General features: G+C 41.3%; 1 protein-coding gene across 1 annotated transcript in view; it reads right to left on the reverse strand.

Annotated features, from left to right (window-relative positions):
• AGBL4 (AGBL carboxypeptidase 4) overlaps positions 1-23,022 on the reverse strand; it is an 848,931-nt gene that overhangs the window by 121,505 nt on the left and 704,404 nt on the right. The window contains exon 9 of the mRNA XM_062497943.1: positions 11,713-11,824. Within this exon, the coding sequence (XP_062353927.1) occupies positions 11,713-11,824 (112 nt within the window). The remainder of the gene's footprint in view (positions 1-11,712; positions 11,825-23,022) is intronic.

Here is a 23,022-nt window from a genome sequence, read left to right on the forward strand (position 1 = left end):
CCTGTCCACAGGATTATCTGGGATTACTATTTTGGAATGGCATATGCCAAGAAATCAGTGGGCCTATCCTATACCTCTGCATATGGTCACAAAGATAATATAATGGCCTCCCCTGAGGATGATGAACTTTTATCCATGGAAATCTTTTATCCAGGGAAATAATATATTACGTAGACATTTCCCATCAAACAGTATCACTTTTTTTTTTGTTTGTTTTTTTGTTTGTTTTTTTTTGGTTTTTTTTTTTTTTGGTTTTTTTTTTTGTATGGCACTGCAAAGTAACTCCACTAAGATTCAAATGTCCCCAAGCACCAGAATTGCAGGAATGCAGAGGAACGCAGGACAGAACAGAGCTCTCTTTTAGGCACAAAAAACACTGTTGGTTGTCCACAAACCTGATAGTGACAATCCAGCCATCAAACAGCCACCCCTTCTACTTTAATGAGGGAATAGTACATGAGGCTGTCAGAGAGCAGGAGCAGGAGCTGTTTTTTTCTTGGCCATGCACAAGCCTATGAAAGAACAGCCACACAGAGATCCCTGGATGTGGGCAGCACAGGATGTTTAAGGAAACTATGCCAAGTGAAAGCATAAATGAGCACAAAAAGCTCGTATCATCCAAGACAACTTGGATTCTTCACTTCTTTAAAATCATTTGGTTAGAAATTAGCCAAAGCTTTTCACAAATTCAAAACAGGCAACAGGTTGATTGCCTGTATCTTCCTGCTCATCAAACCCCTGAAAAAAGGCTAGAAGATGTATAAATTCCACTTTCAAAAATGAAAACTCCCATTAAACCACTGTTATCCATGTTATCTGACTTGTCCCCCATAAAGAGCAGCTCTAATTTGGGAATTCCCTTTAGGCTCCTCACTGTGAACACCAAAGCAAATAACTCATTTAGCTTTTCAGCAAAAAACTTATTTTCCTAGAGCACTTCTTTTACATCTTGATCATCTATCAACCTTATAGACCTTCAGGCAGGCTTCTTGCCTCTGATGTGTTTGAAAAAGTTTTTATTATTAGTTTTTACGCCTTTAGCAAGTTATTCTTCAAAATTGTTTTTGTCCGCTATTATTATGGGTTTGCATTTAACTTGCCCAGAGTGTACTCTGTTTTTTTTTTTTCCTTAGTTCATTTGGGCAAGACTTCAAAGGGTGGCCTTTAATGCTAATGACCTTCTCTGCCTAATAATCCCCTTTTCTAACTTCTCAAGCAACCTTTTATCAAGTTGTGGAGTTTTTGAAGTAGGGGCAACACACGTGCTCTCTAATGGTAAAGCTGCAAAAATGCATCCTAAAATGGTGACTTTATATAGCTGCCATGTCACCCCAAAGTGTTCCTTTGTTCTGTTTTGCCCTTTTAGCTGCTGCTTTTAGATTTCTTCTCCATTTTATATTGGCCATCTTTCAGAAGTATGTGCCATTCTAATGTCTTTTTGATTTTCATATTACATCAGGAATGATGAATTTGAGCATATTTATATTTATTATTACAGAATGTTTCTATGGCAGGTACATCTTCAATTGAGATTTAATCCTTACTAAAGGATAATTAAAAAAAAAAAAAACAACTTGCTCTTCTCTTTCAGGCTCTTTGATTTTTTGCTTCCAGAAAATGTCATTTTTAAAGTGTACAAATGTGGTTTCTACATCAACTTTAATCATGACCCTTAATCAGGCTCTGTCATTGCATTCTTTGAGTCCTCATTGCTTCTGTGGTAATTCTGAGCATTCACTGAAGATGCTTAGTGCTACCATCCCATTTTGGCATGAAATTTTAATGCACAGAGATTGTGGGATTTTTCAGTACTTGTTGATACAATTCCACTCCCTGCCTTTTTTTTTTTTTTCTTCTCCTTCTTCTTTTCTTTTTTCTCTTTTGCTTCTGATCTTTCTTTGAACTATAATGTCACTCCTCTGCTGGCTTGGTTTCCTCTGTTATTAGTGTATAATTTTACACTGCTATTCCAGTGCTCCCTGATTGAGATGCTATTATGTCAATATTCTCATTTAAAATCAGCATTTCACTTTACCCATCTTCATTGCATACATTGGGCTAATTGTCCACTGGCTGTATTACTGCTATCTTGCACCAGTAGAATAGCATGAGCAGTCATAGTTAGGTCAAACACTTGGCCAGCTGTCTCTAAATCATTTTTGAATACTAAGAGCTCTTTTGTATTGAATAAAAAAGCTCTGGCAGTGACTTTGCCTCTGTGTCTCAAAAGGCAAATGCAATCCCAGGAAAATTGAACAAAGGGCATGGTCCCAACACCTTCTGAAGTGGGAAAAATAAAATGGATCGGTTCATTCCAGGCCCTTCCACTTGCATCCTGTGAGAAGCCCTGACTCTAAGAAGCTCTGGCAAGAGGCAGCTGGAATTGAGTGCTGTATTGTACAGGAGCTCATTCTTCTCAGTGCTCAGCAGTTCAAATGCAAGCACTGAAGCAGACTTGTCAGTGACCTTGACTCTGACCCACTTTATAGAAGCACTTGGGGAAGGAGCAGACGCAAAGGGGGAGTTTTTCATAAGTGGCTAAAAAAAAAAAAATAAAACAACTCAAACTCTCGTGTCTCACCGAAAAACTGAGAAGAGGAGGAGAAACACGAAACCAGAATTACTGAGGAGGAGCTAAATGATATCTCCCAGACTCGAGGAAACTCTCAATGCAGCACTGAACATGTCAGCCACTCCCTGATTAATGTTATTAAAATTTAAAAATCCAAAACCCTCTCTCCCCAGTGCAGATGCTAAGAGGAATTTGATAACATTACACCTCTAAGAATGACAGAATGTTGAAACAGGAAGAAGAGACAAGAGAAGGAGAAAGGAATCCGTACTGAACCCCTCTTGTACACTCAGTTCAAGAAAAAAATATGTGTATTATATAAAGGGAATATTTTCCTCCATTGGCAAGGGGTAAATTCTTTGAAGAGACAGCTCTGATTCATCAGCAGGGTGCTGGCAGATGCCCCTAGAAATAGAGAGAACATGGCTGTACATCTTCAAAAACTATTTTAGGAGACACTATTTCCTCAGAGGGATATTTGAGTTGTGTTCAGTCCCCTAGGCACATCCCAGGAAAATACAACCATGTTTTGATGGTAGAGAGGATACTAAAGCTTTGATGGATAATATTTTGATCCAAGGTAAAAGAGAGGAGTTTGACTAAAGGCCCTACAGAGCCATGGAAAGAGGCTGAGATGCTGAGCTAAAACTAAGAAAGCAACAACATAAGTTCCATGTAGTAACAATGAAACACCTGGAATAAAAGATAAGGTGTACAGTAGATCACTGCAAAGTGGAGGTCATAACGTGTGTGCCCCAAACAAAAAGCAGCAGCACAGGGATTCCTCAGAATGGCAAACCACTGAAAAAAACCCAAACTGGCTCAGATGTTTAGAGCACCAGATGGTGCTACACACAGACACCCCACATCACAGTATGCAAGAATTAACACAACCTGTGAGGACATCAGAGCTGAGTAAAGGGACACGTATCTAGGAATATGACAGTGAACCACACATCAATCTGTCTGCAGTGCTTCATGTATCATGGAGAACAACAGCTGAGAAGAGTGAGGTACAATTGAAAACTGGCCATTATTATGTTGAAAAAAAAGAAATTTTTAGTCTCTGGGATTAAAACATTTCATTACTCTTTGTGTTTTACCTGAAACTGTTCCTATTCTAGACAAAAAAACATTACCAAAAGGGGTAGTAAAAAAAAACAAAAAACAAAAAAAAAAAACCCCCAGTCATATAAAGAAGCCACAACCTGTGTCAGAGTTTGCCACTATGATATGATTAGCACAATGACTGAGTGCAAACAGAGAGAAATTTGGTTGCTGTAGACACATTTCAGACTTGTTTCCTGGAGAGTCTGGAGTATTTGATAAAAATACAGTAGAGCATCATCCAGAGCTAGATTGTGAACATGCAAGTCTAATCAAAACAAAACAAAACCAGCCAAAAAGCCTGTCTAATTTAGATGAAATGTGATTTATAATTTCAAAATATAAATTTTACTTAGCAAAAAAATAAGACTATTAGCACTGGTTGGCCTGAATAGAACTCTCTTCCCTGACTATGACTTTAACAAGGAGTTCACAGTTGCAGGGGGAGCTTCCATCTAGCAGTGTCAATGATTCCTGAAAGATATCAGAAAAATTATATATTCATTTTTTATGTACATGCATTTTTATGAAGATTTACATGTTGAAAACAACTTAAAGGGAAAGGACAAAAATAATAAATTAATTGGAGATGAGAAGGAAATCTGTAGAGCCTATTGAGTGTATTCAACTGCCTCAAAAGGGAATTAACTCTATCTAAACCTTTTTCCAATAAATACCTGTCATAAAACCCTCCAGTGGCAAAGATGCAGCATCCCCTGCAAATAATCTGTTCTACTGTAAAATCAGCTCTGCTATTTGCAGGTTTCTTTGAATATTGTGTGTGTTTAAAGGGCTGTGAGAAGAAAGTTGGTAAGATCAGAAGCTACTTCACCAGGTATAAACATAGAACATATTACTAGATCAAGGAAGAGTGTTTACTCCAGGAAGTAGAATTTTTAAAATTGCATGAAAGGAGCTGAGAGTTTCTCTGAACTGTTACTGTCACAAGATTTCTTATCTGAAAATGCCATAACTAACAAACTGATCATGTGCACCACCTTTGCTTCTGTCAGCAGATACCAAATTTATCTTTATTTAACAATGAGCAGAGTTTAATGGGATTACTTTTAAACAGCCTATGTGAAGTAGAAAATTAGCTAGAGCTGGTCCAACAGGCAGGTGTGAAATAGAGTCAAAATCCTAAGCACAAGCTATGGAATCAGACTATGATGGGTACATCACACTGCTAAATTACAGCACTGAGAGAAAGGCTGTCACTACTGTTCAACAGAGAACTGAAATCAGAATCATAGTTTCAAAACACTGAAAAGTTACACTTCATTCAACAGAGAATGCAAGAGGGAAGTGGTACAGGACACTTCTGCCATATCAACAAAGTGGCACAAACAGGAGCATTGCCATAGCAAGTGGCCACAGGGCTATCACAGCTGAACACGCACTGCATGAGCTGAGGTGATCCCTCTTCTAGTTTTCAGGAGGAGAAAAATAAGAGGCAGCATGTTGGCCATTCTGCCTAAGAACTCAGAATAACATATACTATATTACCCTGAGAACTGCTGGCAAAAGATGAAGCCTGGCTGTTTTGATGTTGGAGTGAAAACCATCAGGTACAAATGACAACCTAGGATGTCTGAGGGGCTCTTTGAGTATCATTTCCTAGTGGGTTGTTCAAATTCAATATTGAGTTAAAAATTATTATCCACTACTATTGTGTTGCTTAGCTGGGGAAGGAGGTGTAAGAGCTCTAATAACAGCCAATGGGGCCAGGTAGAGAGTGATGCTACAGAGCTCATTACCCTGTGTAAATCTGCTATGACTCCTCACACCAGATGATGCAGACCTCAGCTGACCTCTTGGGCTCCAAGTGAGTTCTGAGCAACACCAAACCCCAACCCACAGCCTTTCCAAATATTTATTAACATCCAAACTGGCTTCAGCTAGGATGAGAATGATCTTATAATTTTCCAGTGCAATATTTTCCAGTTTGCTGCTCCAATTTATAACAGGAGCAGGGGAGGTGATGAGGGAAAAGAAGAATTTTTGAAGAGAAAACAATTGCTTGCAGTCATTCAAATATTAGATTAGAAAATGCTACTTGAGGGCTTATAGCATAAGAAGCCTAAATGTACGGTTTTGATGTGAAAAGCCTGAAAAATCTGTTGTTATACTTGTCAACTATCCAGTATCACATTGATGGTAATACTAACAACATCATTTCAGGAGATGAGTGGAAGCAGAGCCTCTAAGATTGACACACTTTGCAGGATTGACAAAAATAAAATTTGTGTCACTCTCCAGCAAAGCACACACATCTTGGAGACCAGCTGCATTTTTCTACATGTGGAGTTGTCTGGTGAAGACTGTGGCACTGCCCAAGGCAGAGAGGTTGTGAGGTCACTAAAGCTATGCTGCCACTGGGGATAATTGCAGTCTGCAAAGTATCAGTTCCAGGATTCTAAGTCTACTTTTTGTGACTTAGTTTTCCATAAAAACAGAATGCCTCTCTCAAAATATGGCAGGGATAAGAGAAAGAAAAAGAAAATCGTGATTTGTTTCACTGCAAAAGTTGAGGATAATAGAGAAGGGGGGAAGGGGGTTGTATGTGCTGCATGTGGAGCAGTCCCAAAACACTGTTGGACCATGGCTCTTGCACAGTCACAACTCCTCTCCTTGACAGTGCACTCTAAATGAAAAGACTTGGCTGAACAGCAGCACTGGCAGTGGGTGGCCTAAACAGTGTCTGAAACAGAGCAGCACAAAGAAGGACAGTGATGGAGGGTCTTCATTGAGCATCAACACCCAAATTGTACCTCTCAAAGAGCTGGGAAGTGGTCTGGAGTGGTAAGAAAACCTGACAGTGATGAAAACACAGGACCAGAATGGGAGAAAAAGAAAATGGAAAGGAAGTCTGTGAGCACAGTGGGGGGAAAGAGATTGTTTGGCAGTGGGGAAACCTAGAGAAAGCTCCTGGCTGGACAGGACAGCCAGCTCTATGAGTTACAGAGCAGGGAGACAACGTGTTTCCCTTCATCTGGGAGCTCACCTGCTTCACACATCACTCAGCCTTCAACCTCCCCTGTTTTCCATTATCAAGGCTTATCAGACACAAGCTGGAACTCAGAGATCCAGCCTTTCCCCCCCAAACATGTTCTCTCTTGTCTTCCTGCAGCAGTGAGATGCAGGATGTTCTGAAGGGAGCCAGCCCTGGGAGGACACCCATCAGTCTCTGAAGAAGGGCCTGGGGAGAGGGGGTAAAACAGACCCAGAGGACTGTACGTTCAATAACTTTGGAAGAAAACAAATATATTCCCTCTCTGAAGAGGAACACAGTCATCTGTGTTGACTTACCAGGCTAATTTTCCTGTACAAAAGTACTGCTTGCCCACTCAAGCCTAGCTGGATCAAAAGCAAGGCCTCCTCAGAGACAGGAAGACTGGAAAATAATGATTTTGTTCAAATCTAAGCCTGCACATGGGATCTTGAAAAACTTTCACAAAAAAGATAAAACGTGTCACTCACCCTTAACCACCACCCCCTCCCCATGCCTACAGTATTATGTTTACTCATCCTGTCTTATTACTGATGCTGTTGTCAGCAGATACCCCCAAACCCACAGGCTCCTTCCCTCCCTCTCTCCTGTCCACAGCAATAGCAGATTTACATCCTCTCTCAGCTAATTCATCAGCCCTTGTGACAGATGTCTGTGTGGTGGATCTAAAGGTTCCAGCCCAGCAGATGACTCAGAGTTTAGCATGCTGGGGCTTTCATTTTGCATTGAATCATTGAAATCTTTCACCCAGAATAGTATTAAAAGTAGGCAAGGGCAGCAACATCAAGCAGTCCAAAGTCAGGAATGGATACAGAAAAGTCACTTTTGCAGAAATAATTTAAATTTTAATGTGTATGTGCATGACAAAGGAGATGTTAATTAAGGAGCATATCCTAGGTAAGTTTTTTTTTTGTTTTGTTTTGGATGGGCCTCCAGTTCATTCAGGGCACAAGGTGAACAGCATCTAGCAGAGGAATAATTTGCTTGTAGACTCCAGCTTCAATTCAACAGGAGGTAGAAAACAGTCAGAACAGAAGAAACATGGAAGAAACAACACAAAGTCCAGTGTTGCAGTGCCTGGGAGCCCTGAATCCCATGTCTGCCTTTTCACTTGGGAGAGGCAAATTAGTTGAAACAGATTCATCCTAAGTGGTCAGTCACTGCCTATTCCTTGTGTCCTAGCTCCTAGGAGAACCAAATGACAGAAATAGTCTATCCAAATCTTCCTTGGAGAAGCAAGAAGTAGAAACAAGACAATGAAGGTATCAATCTTTGTTGAATGACATGAAACTAATCTGATTCCAGGCATCTTAAACCATCCATCATAAATGAGTAGGTGTGATCATAACTGTTTCCTATCCACACAAGGATGAAACATTTCTCTCTCACAGGAGTCCCCCCCCAAAATAATCCACACTTCTGCAACGCTCCCAGGGTATAGCAATGAGCAGAACAAAAGAGCCTACAAGGAGATGAACAGTTTTATCTTCAGAGCAGGACCTGCATAGTGCACAGTAAACACAGGAAAAGGCTGCACAAAGAACACAGAAGGTAAAACAAAACACTGAGCAGCTGCTTATTATGTGGGAGTTTTCCATTTGGAGAACCCGGTGAGGCAGAGGTCCAGAGGGGAGAATAACACTGACCCTGGGAGTAAAGGCCATATCACAATGCTCAAATCCAGTGGGCTGAGCTGACACTGAACACACGACCTGAGTGCACTCACTAAATCTGTTTCTGAAGGGTGCATTCATATGAATATGCTTTAACAAACTGCAAACAAGAGTCAGCTGAGTTGGTTTAAACAATACATTCATGTTCTGAGAACTCTGCTACCTGCTCTAGCACAGACAGGGAAGCCATCAACAGGTATCATCTGGTGGGGTGGTGGGAAGACATTGCTTGCTCGTGTATGAGCAGGCAAAGGTATTTGGGAGCAGAAATACCCCCAGCCAACAGCACATGATCTAGAGGAGGCTATCACTTCAGTCTCATCTGCAAGACTGATAGCAATAGAAACAGCTGAGAATATCCCCTCACTGCATGTAGGTCAACATAATGACACTGATCATCAGAGCTGCTGTGTCAAAATCGGCGGCACGGAGATCAAAAGCTTCCTATTGTTCTCTCATTTCTTGACCCATCCATTCCTTCCTAAGGGTGATATGGTCCTTACAGAATCTGAAACAGTTTAAAAATAAAATAAAATAAGAACACTTTGTAAAACCCAGAACAGTGAGCCATAAGTGCTTTGGATTATTTTTATACAGTAACTACAGCAAACACTCAGCCCTGGAACACTCAGTGCTGGAATCACTGTAGCTGTGGCATTGTGCATGTGCCTCATGCCCACTTCACTTATTTCTGTGTCACTCATCCTCCCTGCTCCAGAATGAACTCTTTTTTTTTTTTTTTTTCAAAGGAAAGAACTTATCTCCTATACTGCAGAGCAGAAGAAAAATCCTCCTATGCAGCAATATTCAAAACATGGTTTTATGGTCTTATGGCAGCTAATTTTCCTTAAGTGATTTAAGGGAATGAATACATCTAAAAGTCCTGCACTGAGCTGTTCTGCAATGGCAACACGAAGCCAAACTTCCCCTTGCTTTAAACAATCCAGTCTTCTGTGGACAGACCTTCATGGCAGATCCTGTCTGCAATGGGAGGGATGAAGGTTATTTTTTTTTATTACATAATTTCTCAAGGAATTGAGTTTTGCATTTTATTTCATTTCATATTCCCTGGTGTGGGAAGACTTCAGGTGAGGCAAGGGTGGCAGGACAGACACGTTCAAATGCAAAATGCCTGATGTGACACAGTTTGACACCAGCCCTCCTGCAGGAGGTCACCCGTGCATGCAGCCAGCCTTCTATCATGTATTAGTCATTTGAAAGTAACACTCTAAACCCTGAAAAGAACCTAAAAATTTTAGCTGCCTGAAGGGATTCAAAGAAGGATTTATTCTGGCACTCTGTCACCACTTAATAAAAGCAGTCACTGCTGAAGCAGGGTGGTTCATGGACAGTCCCATGCCTGCCCTGAGACAGATGGCACGTCTCCCCCTTTTGCCCCAGCACTTTGGATGGGGTCTTTTCATACCAATATTACTGGGATCAGAGGGACTAAGAATCTGGTATTGCCTGAAAATAACAGTAAACCCATATACTGCATTGTACTGCTGAGCATCCCTGAAACTGCCAGAAAGGCTGGTGTTGACAAGGGGATGATAAAACCAGACAAGAAGGTTTTTTTGGTGGGTGGCTAATTCACTAAGAAATGGAATTCTGAAGAGCAACCTGAACTTTGCTGGTACTTCAATAAAAAAATTCTAAAAAGTATTTTTTAAAAATAAATAAACTTGAAAATGAAATGTTGCACTTGTGTTTAAAAGGCTCCCTTTCCTTTCCCTCAGAAGGAAATGAACTGGAACTGGTTCATCACTGGTTGATCACTGGGGAGAGTAGGAGACAGAAAGAAGGAGGAAAAAAAAATATTTCCATTTCAGATCAGCTCTCACCAAACAGTTCTTTTGATTTTTCATTTTAGCCACCAAAGCAAATTAATTCATTCTTCACACACAGGACAGCTGGAAGCTACCAGAATTTTCAAAGCTTCCTTGGAATGGAGTGAAGCTGAAAAGAACTTCCCCTTACCTCCAAGAGCAGCTTTACTTAACTGACAGTGACTTTTAATAGTGCCAGGGTTTGTTGCCTTACTGGCTATAGCAGAAAGCTATAGCTTAGCACTTCCCTACACCCAACTTTCTTGTAATGTTTAAAGACTTCTTCCTGCTTGGAAAAAGACTCTTCTTATAGCAGTCTGCTATAAGAGTGCTCGCTCCATTGTCTAGAAGGAAAATTGTCTTATTTTTGGGGGTACAAAATAGAGGAACAACCAGGCTGGCTCCAAAGCTCCTTTGTGTGCCTTTCCATCATTATCATCATAATTTTAATAGAGCTTAGGGACCTTGGTCAGAGGCACAACACACAGTGCAAGGTTCTGCAGAAACTGAATAGAAAGACAAATTCTGTGCCAAACAATTAGCAGTCTAACAAAATATTTTTCATGCAATTGGATTCCAGTCCATATGTGAGGATCTCATCTATTCACCTATCTTCCTTGTACCTAAAGCCTCCTCTGTACAGGTATTACTGGAAGATAAAAAGTCAATTTAAGATGTATTGGGAAAACCAGGAGTTAAATTAAAGGAGGTCTTATCCTATACATAATGTAGCCAGGGGTAAGAATCCTCTTTCTTTATTTGCAAGGCAAGCCAGGTCCTTTTTCACAGAAACAAAATGGAAAGAAATTAAAAACAAAAAGAAAAATTAGCAAAACTTCAGGGACTTAAAGATCCAATTTCCCTCTCCATTGTAAAAAGCAAAAAGAAAGGACAAATAACAGGAATCCCAAAATAATAATAATTAAAAAAAAATCTATAAAGTCTCCTCTTATTTTTTGGTAGTGATTTTTTCTTACCCATCTTTTTTTTTTTTTTTTCAGCAGTTTTACTTAGGTGCCACGTTCAATAATCCTTCTGCACTTTGATGTCAAACATTCAATATCTGTCTGCATCCCTCCCACTCCTCTTCTTCATATTGTCCGCAATCCATCTCCTCTGATTAGCCATGATTTCACCTTTAAGAACACCTCTGCTTCTCTGAGTGAGCATGAGTGTGTGTGTGTGTGTTTATAGAATATTTGAAAATATTCTCCCCCTCCTGCACTGCACACCACACAGCCACCACTGCCAGAGCCCAGATTAAGCATTGCTACCATTCCCTAATTCAGTTTGGGGGGCCTGCTCTTTTGAATCCATCTCAGAGCATGAGAGCAGCACCACTGAATTTAGGCCCTGCTTTCAGAATTATTTCATCGTTAATCTGAGCTGAACTTCATTTCACTCTCTTTCTCCACTTCTGATGCTTCCAGTGGCAGAAGGCACCACTGTTCCCTGATCTGCTGCAGGGTGGGGTCGGTCCCTCAGCACAAGGGGTGGCTCAGCAGCTCCTGTCCCACTCACCGGGTTGTTGTACATGTCAATGATGAGATCCTTCACTCCGTGCAGGGTGGGATGAGCCCACGGAGAGGGATTCGCCCAGTGCCGGTTCAGATCAAAGCCCATCAGGGAGCACCTGCACACAGACACACACACAGAACAGACACAAAGCACTTAGACGGGCTGCAGCCTCTCCTGAGATCAGCTGCAGAATTAGGGTTATATATATGCAGCTGAAGTAGTTAAATGTTATTTTCATGGGGGAAACAAAGCAAATGCTCCCCTGAGGAAAGGCTGCAGCAATGGCACCTTTCAGAAATAATGTGACCAGCAGAATATCAACTGCACCAGCTTTGGCCAGCCAGCCTGCTCCCTCTCCAAAGCCCGTGCTTGCTGTATCCTTTGCCTGTTCTCAGCTTGGCCCTGGAACAGCCTTGCCTGGCCTTGGAGGTTCAGATTCAGGTTCAGGTTCAGGTTCAGGTTCAGCCTTGCCTGACCTTGGAGGTTCCCTTCTCTTTCTCTGGCTGAGGCTCTGCAGCTATGAGGGTGATTCACACACTGCACCACCAAGCTGGACCTTCAGCTTGTCCTCAGTCAGGCTTTGATCAGCAGAGCTGTTCAGAGCATTGCAATCAATGGCCATTAAGTCCGTGCTTAAGGGATTTAAACATGAATGTCATTGTGCCACTAACCTGGGCCTTGGTCTCTTCCCCTCCTGCAATTGCCTATACAAAAGTAAGCCAACCAAACAACCAAATCACCAAGTTAAAATGCTTATTGGCCATCAAATCCTGTAGGTGCTAGAGCAGGGATGCCACCTTGGCTTCTCCTTCCTTCCCTGACTCAGATCCCTCCCAAGACACTGTCCTGAATTGGATTCTGCTGCTCACGGACCCGCAGAGTAGTACCCAAATTCTTTGTAAGGCTCCACTGAAACTCAGGAGGCTGTCAATAGAGTGAGCACTCAAACTGAAAGTTTGAAATTTGAAAAATAAATTAATAAGATGGAAGTGGCACAAGTAGGAGAAGGGGGAAACCGGGTCCCTTGCCTTCTGCAGAGATCACCTAGAAAATCTCAGGGTACTGATACATGAAGGAAGAGAACTCTGTCATCTCAAGCTAAGCTTGGGATGAGTTGGGTAAATTCTTGCTCAGGAATTCTGTGGAAGACCACACAAATAATAGAAGCCCAGGTAGAGATGCAACTTCTATAGTTAAAACAAACAAACAAACAAAATCAACCTCGCTGCTAAGCCTTAAAGCTTCTTGAGAAAAGAAGAGCTTTCATTGATCTCATGTCTATTACAAGAATGTCTGTTCAACCTTAATCTTTTAAACACACCTATGCAAACAATAGAGATTCACTTCAGCAGTGCTATCCTTTGACAAAAACATTCTAAGAATACGAAGACCCAAAACATAGATTTAATTGGCAAAGAGAAAGGAAAATAAAACCAAGACAGGTGAAATACTTTAAAAAGTGAGGTGATGAAACTAGAGGATGAAATTAATTTCCAAACCTACTGAATAAATATTTTCCCATGAACAAAAGGATACAAAGTTAATGGGACATTATTTTGTAAAAATTCTAATGTGTATCTAGGCAAGCAGGAGCTGCTTGGCTCCTTGGGCTAACACAACCCATCCATCAGCTCCCTGGGAGCTCAAACACCCAACTGCAGCTCTGCAGCTCCATCACTGCTGCTGTGGGTGTCTTGCTGGGGTGCAGAAGCCACCTCCTTGTCATGGTGGCCACTTCTCTGCTTGTACAGAAACCAGATACATTTTTTTCCTGGACATTTTAAACAACTGCAATTCCACAGACAACTCTGAAAGTTGCTGCTGTCCCACTCTACGGCATATTGTGTCAGATTTCTCTCTCTTCTTTTTGTCTGCCTGTAACTCTCTGCACACAGCTCTACTAAATCCCATCTTCTTTTGAACTCATAGACATTAATAAAAACCAGAAGTACTTCCAGAGACATAGGTGGAATTACACTGGATAAAACTGGCAGAAGAGCAGCATGAGAGGAATGAGTTTTTCATTTAATAAACACAGAAACTGTCATGAGTTTCACTGTATTTTGGCACGGTTCCCAAGAAAACAACATTCTTACTGTACAAAAACTTTCTTAAGAGTTCAGAATCTGAATCTATATTTATATAGTTAATATGTCACATTTGCATTTTCTTTTAAAAGTATTTAACACCAGAGAAAATGAGCATACTGTCAATATTTAGGGGTTGGGACTTTTTAGATAACTTTATCTGTCATCCCCATAGAGCAAAGAGGTAAGCAATACCTAATTTTTGGCATTGCAATTTGCAGTATTTGGATGTGTCAGGAATGTCTGGATAGTGATGAATATCGTAGTTCATTTAAAGTAACAAGAACAGTTGAAAATAGTTGTCTTTACTTGAAAAGACTTTATAAACAGAAGGAAGCAATGCTTAGCAAACAAGTTATTCATTTGGGAAGCTCCTCAGAGCTCTGTTTAATAGGAATCCAAATTAATTTCCCAATATCATTTAGCTAGTCTTTGATGTGGTATATCACATATTTATCAATGTAACAACAATTAATTAACTTTCTGATGTAGGCATTACTATTTCTTTCCAGTCTGGAAACAGTGTAATATTTTCTCTGGCTTCCAGTTTTCAAGTCTTTTTTCTTTCCTTTTTTGCCTAAAGTCAAATTTGTATCTACCACATTCTCTCTTTATTCATCGGCTGCAAACTTGTGGCCTCTCTAAGGAAACATCAAGTTGTGTTCCTTGGTACTTCAGATTTGATTATTGACTCTATTACATGTAGAACTGTCTCCCAAAGCTCACGTATATCAGGACATGACCAAAACATACAGCAAGAGTCTCCCACGTGCCTATTACAGATCCTCCATTCATTTTATTATCTTGCTCCCAGCTGATGTGATCTCCCTCATGGCTAATGCCTCCAATGCAAGAGCTTGAACAGGATAACTTAAAAATTGCATTTTGCACTGCTTTTCAATTCATCCTCCCAGTCTTAAACCAGCTAATTTCTGGAACACTTGGCTGCTGGTTCCACTGCTGAGATGGTTGCCTGCTGCTTCAAACACTGCGTAGTTCAAACATATTGAAACATATGCTATGGGAACAGCAGATCTATGGTGGGAAACAAGTGTGTTCTAAAATAATACATAATGTCTCAGTATTTGAGACAAACTCTTTTACTCGGGGTATAAGTGTTGTCATTTGCTTCAATGCAGTTCTTCACATGACTCAGAAGTGTTCCCATAATTCAGAAAGTGCCTCCAAATCTGCCCTATACAGATTAGATTTATTTTGTGCTGCAAATAAATTAATGTCTTCAGTATAAAACTGACAAGGGGGAGAAACCCTAAATTATATCAAAGGACTGTTTAAGGATGATCTTAGAAGGGCGACACAGAAGAAAAAAAATCAGGAAATATTACTGACTCCAAGTGGTACGAGGGAAGACAAAAACGTCTTCAGAGTTAGTGAGGGTTGGAGCAAGGGCACTGGATGATATCCCATTCCATGAGCCTTAATGACCATGCCCATGGATGCTGTTATGAACGTGGCAGGTCACAGTGCCACAGAGCCTGATGAGAATGATGTGCTGGCACAGACTCTCCCAGGTTAGGAAAAAGCATTGTCAGAATTGGTGAGCTACAAGCAAAACAGCAACCTCCAGCTTTTACCTCATTTTGGTCTTCATTCCCACTATAAAAACCTGGGTTTTGGTAACATAGTTACTGCAGCCTCAAAAAATGACATGTGTGTAATTTAAAGCATTTAAGCTGATAACCATTGTTTGAATTTTGGATTATGCTTGCTATAGTTTGCTAGAAGCACAGACCACATGCTGTGTTTCTGCTTCGTGACTGAATGTTCATTTAAATCAGGTTCTGTGAATATTCTTGTTGAATTAGAATTTGTGTTTCACCAACGTTTTCCAGCCTTTTCCAAAAATTTCTGTTTTCTGTAAGTAGATAAATTTATTACAGTGTTTATAAATTTACATAAACACAGTGCAAATTCAGTCAAAGCAAATGAGTTTCAAAATTGCACTGGAAACTGAAACATTTTGCAGTATTCATCCCTCCCCACTTGGGAGGCAGCCAGATCTGAAGAGGTTACCAGCTCAACTCAGTAAAACCAAAGATGCTCAGACCAGCACCCAGCTTGCTGGGCAGTTCTCTGGACAGAACCCCTTTATGTCTGGGGATGGACTCATCACTGTTTTTAAGGATTTCTTATGCAGCTGCTTTAGTGACAACATCCTGAGGAAAGGTTTAGTACCAAGGCCCATGCTGGGTTTATTTTTCAGGGCTTCTTTCTATTCTTTCAGGTTGTGCCTCTTCTTCCTGGAATCTCCAAATCACAGGAACCTCCAGGAATTCTGCCTTCCTTTACCTTCAGTTGTCCCTGCCCTGCTCATTTTTCCCACCATGTGAGTCTAAGTCTCTTCCTAACAGACCCATTTCCACAAGGTGAGATATGGAGAATAATGGAGGAAAGGAGGTAAAGAAATCCTTTTTCACGCCATGTGATTTATTACAAAGAGAACTCTGCACCCTCCCCTTCAGCTTTGTAAGGCTGCATTGGTTCATTGGATCAGCACCAGGTGAATCTCCAGATATCTCCACACACAAAGCTGGGGAGTTCCAACCCACAACTGGCACTACCACCAGGGCTAGGATTTGAAATTGGAAAGGCAGTGGGGAAGGGGGAGCACTCACTGTTGTTCCCCCCTCTCAGGCTGATGGCAGTGAGAGTGCAGACACAGGGCAGCTGGTCTGTCCTGCTGCACCTCTCCAGGCAGTGGCACAGGGCAAAGACAAGGGCAGCACACAGACTTGCTACTTTTCACAAATATCATTTCAAAACTGATATATTCACGGCATTTTACAAATCAACTCCACACCTGCCAGCCAAGTCAGGTCTTCATTAGTGTTCGTTTCACCATTTGGGTGCTTGGGGTTTGCAATTTATGCATTTTATTCATTAAAAAGGATTCATTCAAGCCCACATATTCTAAAGCAATTAAGTTGCAAGACATCCTAACGCTCCAGCTACAGACAACCCCTGCTCTGAAAGCTCTCTCCTCCTCCCCAGCTTTCTGCATTTTTAATTTAGAGCTCTGGAAACCTTCACAAAGGCTATTCAACAGAACCACTGCAGTGTGCTCCAGGCAGAGAGGGCTGGCCACGCAGCATTAGCTCCCAGAGACCACACGGTGGAGTAGATGTTTGCAGAATGAGCGCTGCCTGGTGTACTGACATAATTTTAAATCGTACGTGACTGTTAAAGATGTGTTTCTCCATTTTCTGTGTAAACAATGTTAAATAAGAATAAACACAAAGGGATATTTTCTCCTTCTGATGAATACATGCATTTCTCAGGGGTGGTAATAGGTGCCAGAGGCACACACACCAAGGAAGACACACATCCCCTCCTGACATGGGCACGCTCTGATCTTCAGGATATGTCTCAATTCTTGTATTAACTCTCCTTACACACGCCAGGTGCTCAGTAATGCCAGAAAGATTCCTGGGCACAAAGCAGCATGCTGAAAATAAAAACCCATCCTGGAGAGAGGAAAACTCCACCTTGTGAGTGTGCCTGTGGTGCCAGAGGGTAAGATCCCCTCCCTAGTGCAGCTGACCCCTGCAGCTATCACAGGACTCTGTGTGTGTATTTTCACATCTGCATTGTGCCCAGCCCAGTTTCCAGTGGGACAGGGTTTCCAGCACTTCCCCTGGGATGCAAGCCCAGTTCAGCACAGCTCTCCCTTAGGAAGAGCCTGTCCCCATGTGTGGATCTCCCCAGTGAACCCTGCAGGAGCCAGCCCCACCTGTCCTGCCCTGGGAAGGCTTGCTCAGACTCCTGCTCCCAGCTGGATCTGAGTCACTGCCACGCCAATCTTGGGCACTCAGGTGTTTTAAACAAGCTGCTGGCAACACCTACAGTGCTTCCATTTTAAAGCCTGATTCATTGTTTGGCCTTTTCAAAACCAAACACATCACTGACTTACTGACACAGTAGACAGGGTTTTTTTCCCAACTTTTGGATCCCAAAATATTTCCACTGTAGGCACAGGGCCTTCAGAAATCTCACATATGTAGCACATAATGCATTATTATATAAACTTTCTTTTCTGATGTTGTCTAAAAGGCACCTGCTCATGGATCACAAGCTGCAAAGCACTGAGAAAGAGAATTTTAACATACGCTTAATTTACTGGACTCCCACCCTGTCAACAAGTCAAACTCCTCTAGACCCTCCTGCCCTATCTACTTAAGACTTCCCCACAATGCCCTAATTCTGCTTCCTAATAAATATTTCCCTTCAGATAAGCAACCCTTCTTTAAACCATTTGTATTTGTTTTGTTTTGGTTTTTTTTTTGGTCTGTCTACATTCCTGGAGGGGCAGGTTGGGTGGAAATAAGTCTTTCATCATCACAGTAGTTCACAGAAAACAGCTGGTACACACACAAGCATTTCTGGAGATACGGCTGCTGTTGAACTGTGCTTTTGTTCACACTTCTGGCTTACCTCAGACTGCAAATAGTCAGACACACAATACATCTCACAGTTATTAGGGAATACTCCAGCTCTTGTAGGATGGTATTCCTACATTTCCTATGCTGCCTGGAACACAAATCTAAAATTCTACACACTTCTAGGAAAGATGAAATACACATCCTGGTCCCTGTAGAACAGCATTATAGGAACACTCCCAAAAGATGGTTCAGCTCCAGACCCATTACACACAGAGAGCTGCAGTCAAAGGACCAACCTTAATGTCACAAGGCTGAGTTCTCAAAAGTTTGGACATGCCAGAGCTGCACAGGTCCACACAGCCTTCCTTCAGCCCTGTGCTTGCCATTATTGTGACACAGCCTTTAACTGCAGGAGCACGGGGTGCTTTTCCACAGGCTCTGGCTTTATTCTGTGCACAGGGTCCACACTGTTCATTAATGAGTGGACTGGTCAATATTTGGGCCTTTCCTTATTGTTCCATATGCAACCTTAGGCTCCTGCCTACTGCATGATACTCAAAGCCTGCTCCAAGGACAGAGCTATTCAGTCCTTCATGGCTTTTCTAAAGTGCTCAGCACTGCAGGAGACAACTGCTTTATAAGCACTGATGGACTAATTTTCCCAACAGCACTGGTACAAGTGGGGACTACATTGTCCCTAAATCATAAAAGAGCAACTGGGACAAAAATTGGCTTACATAAGAGACAGCCACTAATTTGAACCATTCTATCTGAGAGGCCAAGGACAGGACTTCTTTTAAGAGAACTTGGGTTTACATAGCATGTTACACGTCCAGCATCTAACTCTGATTTGAGCTGAAGCTGACTGCATTCAAGGCTTCTCCAAATCTGAAAAACAAATGGCACTATGGGCGGACAGAATATTAGAAACATCTAACTTTGTGGAATGGGAGCAGAGATTACTATAAAATGGTAAGGTATTACTGAATCATGAATGAGTTTGATGTGGTTTCAGTTATATCTTAATTCAGCCATTTTTCTTGGCTTTATATTCTGCTACTGCTGCATTCAGCTGTGTCTGAGAACCTGCTGTAAAACATGTGGTGTACCACACTCTACTTGATATTTCCTTTACTCTCCTGAATAGAATTAAATTATTACTTTGCTACATTACAGGGCACCAGACTATTTCGACCCAGGACATCCTGCACACACATCCTCAATAGGCCATGCCAGAACTCAGCCAGGAATCATCCATCTCCAGCATCACAAAGACCTTTTCCTCTGGAATATCCTGATACCAAACTGCCAAGAAGGTGCCTGCTGGCACACAGGAAAGCAGCCAGGACTTTGCAGGACTGGCAAACTGCTGGCTGAACCCTAATAGGCAAAGTTGAACTCCCCAGCACCAGAGCAATGCTGGCTCCCTTTTGTAATGTTTGCTAAAATGTTCTGACACACTTAGGTATTTCTCACTTCCACACATAACCAGAATATTAATTGTATTCCTGCATAGTCTTGCTGCATCTACAAATTGTTCAGCTTGAAAATTATTTATGCATTTATAAGGACCTATTTATTTTGGGTTGGTGGGAAGGAAGGCCCTTTTTCCTTTCCCTGCACTCCCATACACATGGTCTGCAAGCAGCCTGCTCCCCCTGCATTGGCTAGCAGGTATAAATGTCATCAGAATTTAGAGGCAGGGACACGTCCATTAGCCAAACACTCCCACTGCCACAACTAGTTGAAAGTTTTACAGTTGTATGCAAAGCCCTGTACAAAGTTCCAATTGTCAAAATAGAGGAGAGAGACAAGAGACACAGTGGTTCACTTAGGGTGACACCATGAGACTGCCCTGGCATTGCCTCTTATCTAACCTAGGTCAAAACTGCAATGTCTCAGTTCTTCACTTCTAAAAATAATCATAAACCCTCCATGGTGTTTTGAGAGGAAATACATGAAGGATTATAAAGTATTTTTATGCTACAGTGATGGGGATATCTGAGGTGAGGGTCCATAGTGACCCAGGGTCCCCAGGCAGGTGTAAAGGAGAGCCCTTAATTCCAAAACCAAGGCCTTTTAAAGCCATTAGCCAGTTATCAGCTACACAGTTTTAAATCATAACAAACATAATTCAACCATAATTTAATACACCACGATGTGAACATGCAGTGGTTACCTAACCTGTTTTTCTATCTCTAATTCAGCCGAGTCACTTTCCCACAGTCCTTTTCTACCTAGCCAAAGCAACAGGTCTGAGCCATGGTTTTACAAGGCTTTCCCTTCCTAAGGTGTTACTTATATGCAACAGAGGTATATCAGGTTCTACAGATGGAGATTAAGTGATCTATGGAATCGAAGAATGGTTTTCTGACAGACCCTGAATTTTGTTGATGCTCATTTCCAACAAGATTGCTCAAGTTTGCACTTAACAAACAATCCTGCAATGCCTGGAAGAGTACATAAGATAAGGTCAGCATAAGATATCCCAGTCCAGAAGTTTTTGAGAAACATTCTTTAAGGGTCTGGGTGGAGAAAAGGGATTGTGTAGGGTTGTGCTGTTCTCTCAGTGAACATTCCCTCTTGTTTCTTCTACCCCTTACCACAAGATAGTTTCCTCTCAAATCTGTCTTTATTCTCACTTTAAATTTCAAGGTTATCTGGCCCACTGTGTGTGTTACATATTGCTGTCTAATTAAAGTGAGAAGATTAACCTTATTCTATTAGATTATTTTAACACCTGCCAGGTTACTACTCTGCTTTAGCAAAGGCAAAATGTGGCCAAATCAGTTAACAAAACCCCAAATCAGCAACTAAAAGATCTAAACCCAAACAAAATACCACATCAAAAGCCCCAGATTATTTCATTTTTGGAAAGTCCACCAGAAAGTGAGAATGTTGCAAACGTTCTTCCCAGAATCACTACTGTGATAAACTAACAAACATTTCTTAGAAGAAATAATACCAGTGCCTTGTCACATAACATTTCAGAAGATGGCAAAGAAGCTGCAAAGTCCTGTTCTATCTCTGATTGCAATCAATAAAAAGCCCAGATGCTTTAGGAGGGAGTTAAATCAGGCTCAGAATCACTTGTTAATTTAAAGGGCAGAATTTTACCACCTGAGCTTCTCTGTGTGGTGTTGCCTCAGCCCAAGCAACACAGAGAATGAAGAACTATTGACGGCATGGTGGTCTCAGGTCCATTTCCAATTCCTACCTCAAATCAGCTAGGTTTTACATTTCCCACAGTCCCAGCAGCTGGGCACACTGTACACCCCAGAAGGAAAGCTGCCTGGCAAAGAGACATTTCTCACCATGCTCCATGACACCTCCTCTTCCTAACCCAAAGCCATGTGTGGGGGGATTTGGTGCCATCCCATGGGACATGGGTCAGCTGTCTGATTTGGATGCTTGTTGGATGCAGAAGAATAGGAACGTAAAGCACTCAAAGTGTGGCTTCTATCAATCACTGCAACACACCAGCAGAATGTGATTTGATACCAAGCCAAGCTGAAACCACACATTTTGGTTCCAGAGCACTGAAACATCTCATTGCAATGAACAATGGTGCAAAGATAGATTAGTTTGAGAATCCTGATGAGAATGTTAAAGCTGAAAAATTTAAATGCTCGGGGATTTGGAGTATTTGCTTTTTTTTCCTCTTTTTTTTTTTTTTGTTATTCCTCAAAAATAGATGCAAATGGGTGTAAAAACTTTAAGAAAATATTATTATTATTATTATTATTATTATTATTATTATTATTATTGTACCCTTTTCTGAGATGCATAAAAGAATGCATCAATTACTAAAGGCATGTAACAGTTTTAAAAAAGAGATGAGGATGAAACACCAGGGAAAACTAAATCTTCTGGTAATTGTTATACAGAAAGACCAGGAAGGAGGTCAGGTGGAAGCTGATCATGGAGTGATTTGGGTTGGAAAAGGCCTTAAAGACCATTTAATTCCAATACTCTGCCACAGGCAAGGACACCTTTCACTAGTCCAGGCTCCTCAAGGCTTCATTCAAGCCTAGCCTTGAGCACTTTCAGGGATGGGAAATCCACAGCTTTCAATCTCCATTGAAAAGACAAAAAAAAAAAAAAAAAAAAAAAAAAAAAAAAAAAAAAAAAGAAAAAATAATGAAGTCAATTTTAATTAGGCAACAGAGAACTCAAATAAGGGGGAATACTTCCTGCATTATGACTTTTTATCCATTGAGGTCTTCAAATCTTGCCTGTAGAAAGCCCTAAGTGACCAATGCAACTGTGAAGTTAGCCCTGCTTTGAGAAAGGACTGAAGACCTCCAGAGGGCTACATTAAACACTTTTTCTTTATAATTCTATGAAAATCTCAGGCACATGGAAAGTTTCACTTGCTGCTCATACCTCGGTAGACACCAGAGAACCCTGCTATGGGACAGGTGACTTCACAGGCTCACAGAATTACTTCTTTTTCTTTCTGCATATTTGCAGCCTCACACAGTTCAGCACCCTTGAGATAAAATCCTATAGCAAAAATGCACAATGAACGAGAACATATATGAATGGGAAGCGGAGGAGCAAACAAATTTCAATTTCAAGCTTTCATGGCTTAGCATAAACAAACATGAAGCAATTCATCCTCAAAATATAGAGGTGGGAGGGGGATACTGACAGTGTCACAAGACACATGGGGAGACTGAGAACGAGTGAGCCTGGAGCGAAGAGAACATTTCAAAAACTGTTTAAAGCCTTGGGAAAGTTTGAAAGAAAGATGAAACTTCCCTGATTCATTCAGTGGGTCTGCAAAAACAATTATCTTCACACCCTCCCCTCCACAGAATGTA

Source organism: Cinclus cinclus, chromosome 8 (assembly GCF_963662255.1).
Source record: "Cinclus cinclus chromosome 8, bCinCin1.1, whole genome shotgun sequence".
In the NCBI taxonomy this organism is placed as follows: domain Eukaryota; kingdom Metazoa; phylum Chordata; class Aves; order Passeriformes; family Cinclidae; genus Cinclus; species Cinclus cinclus.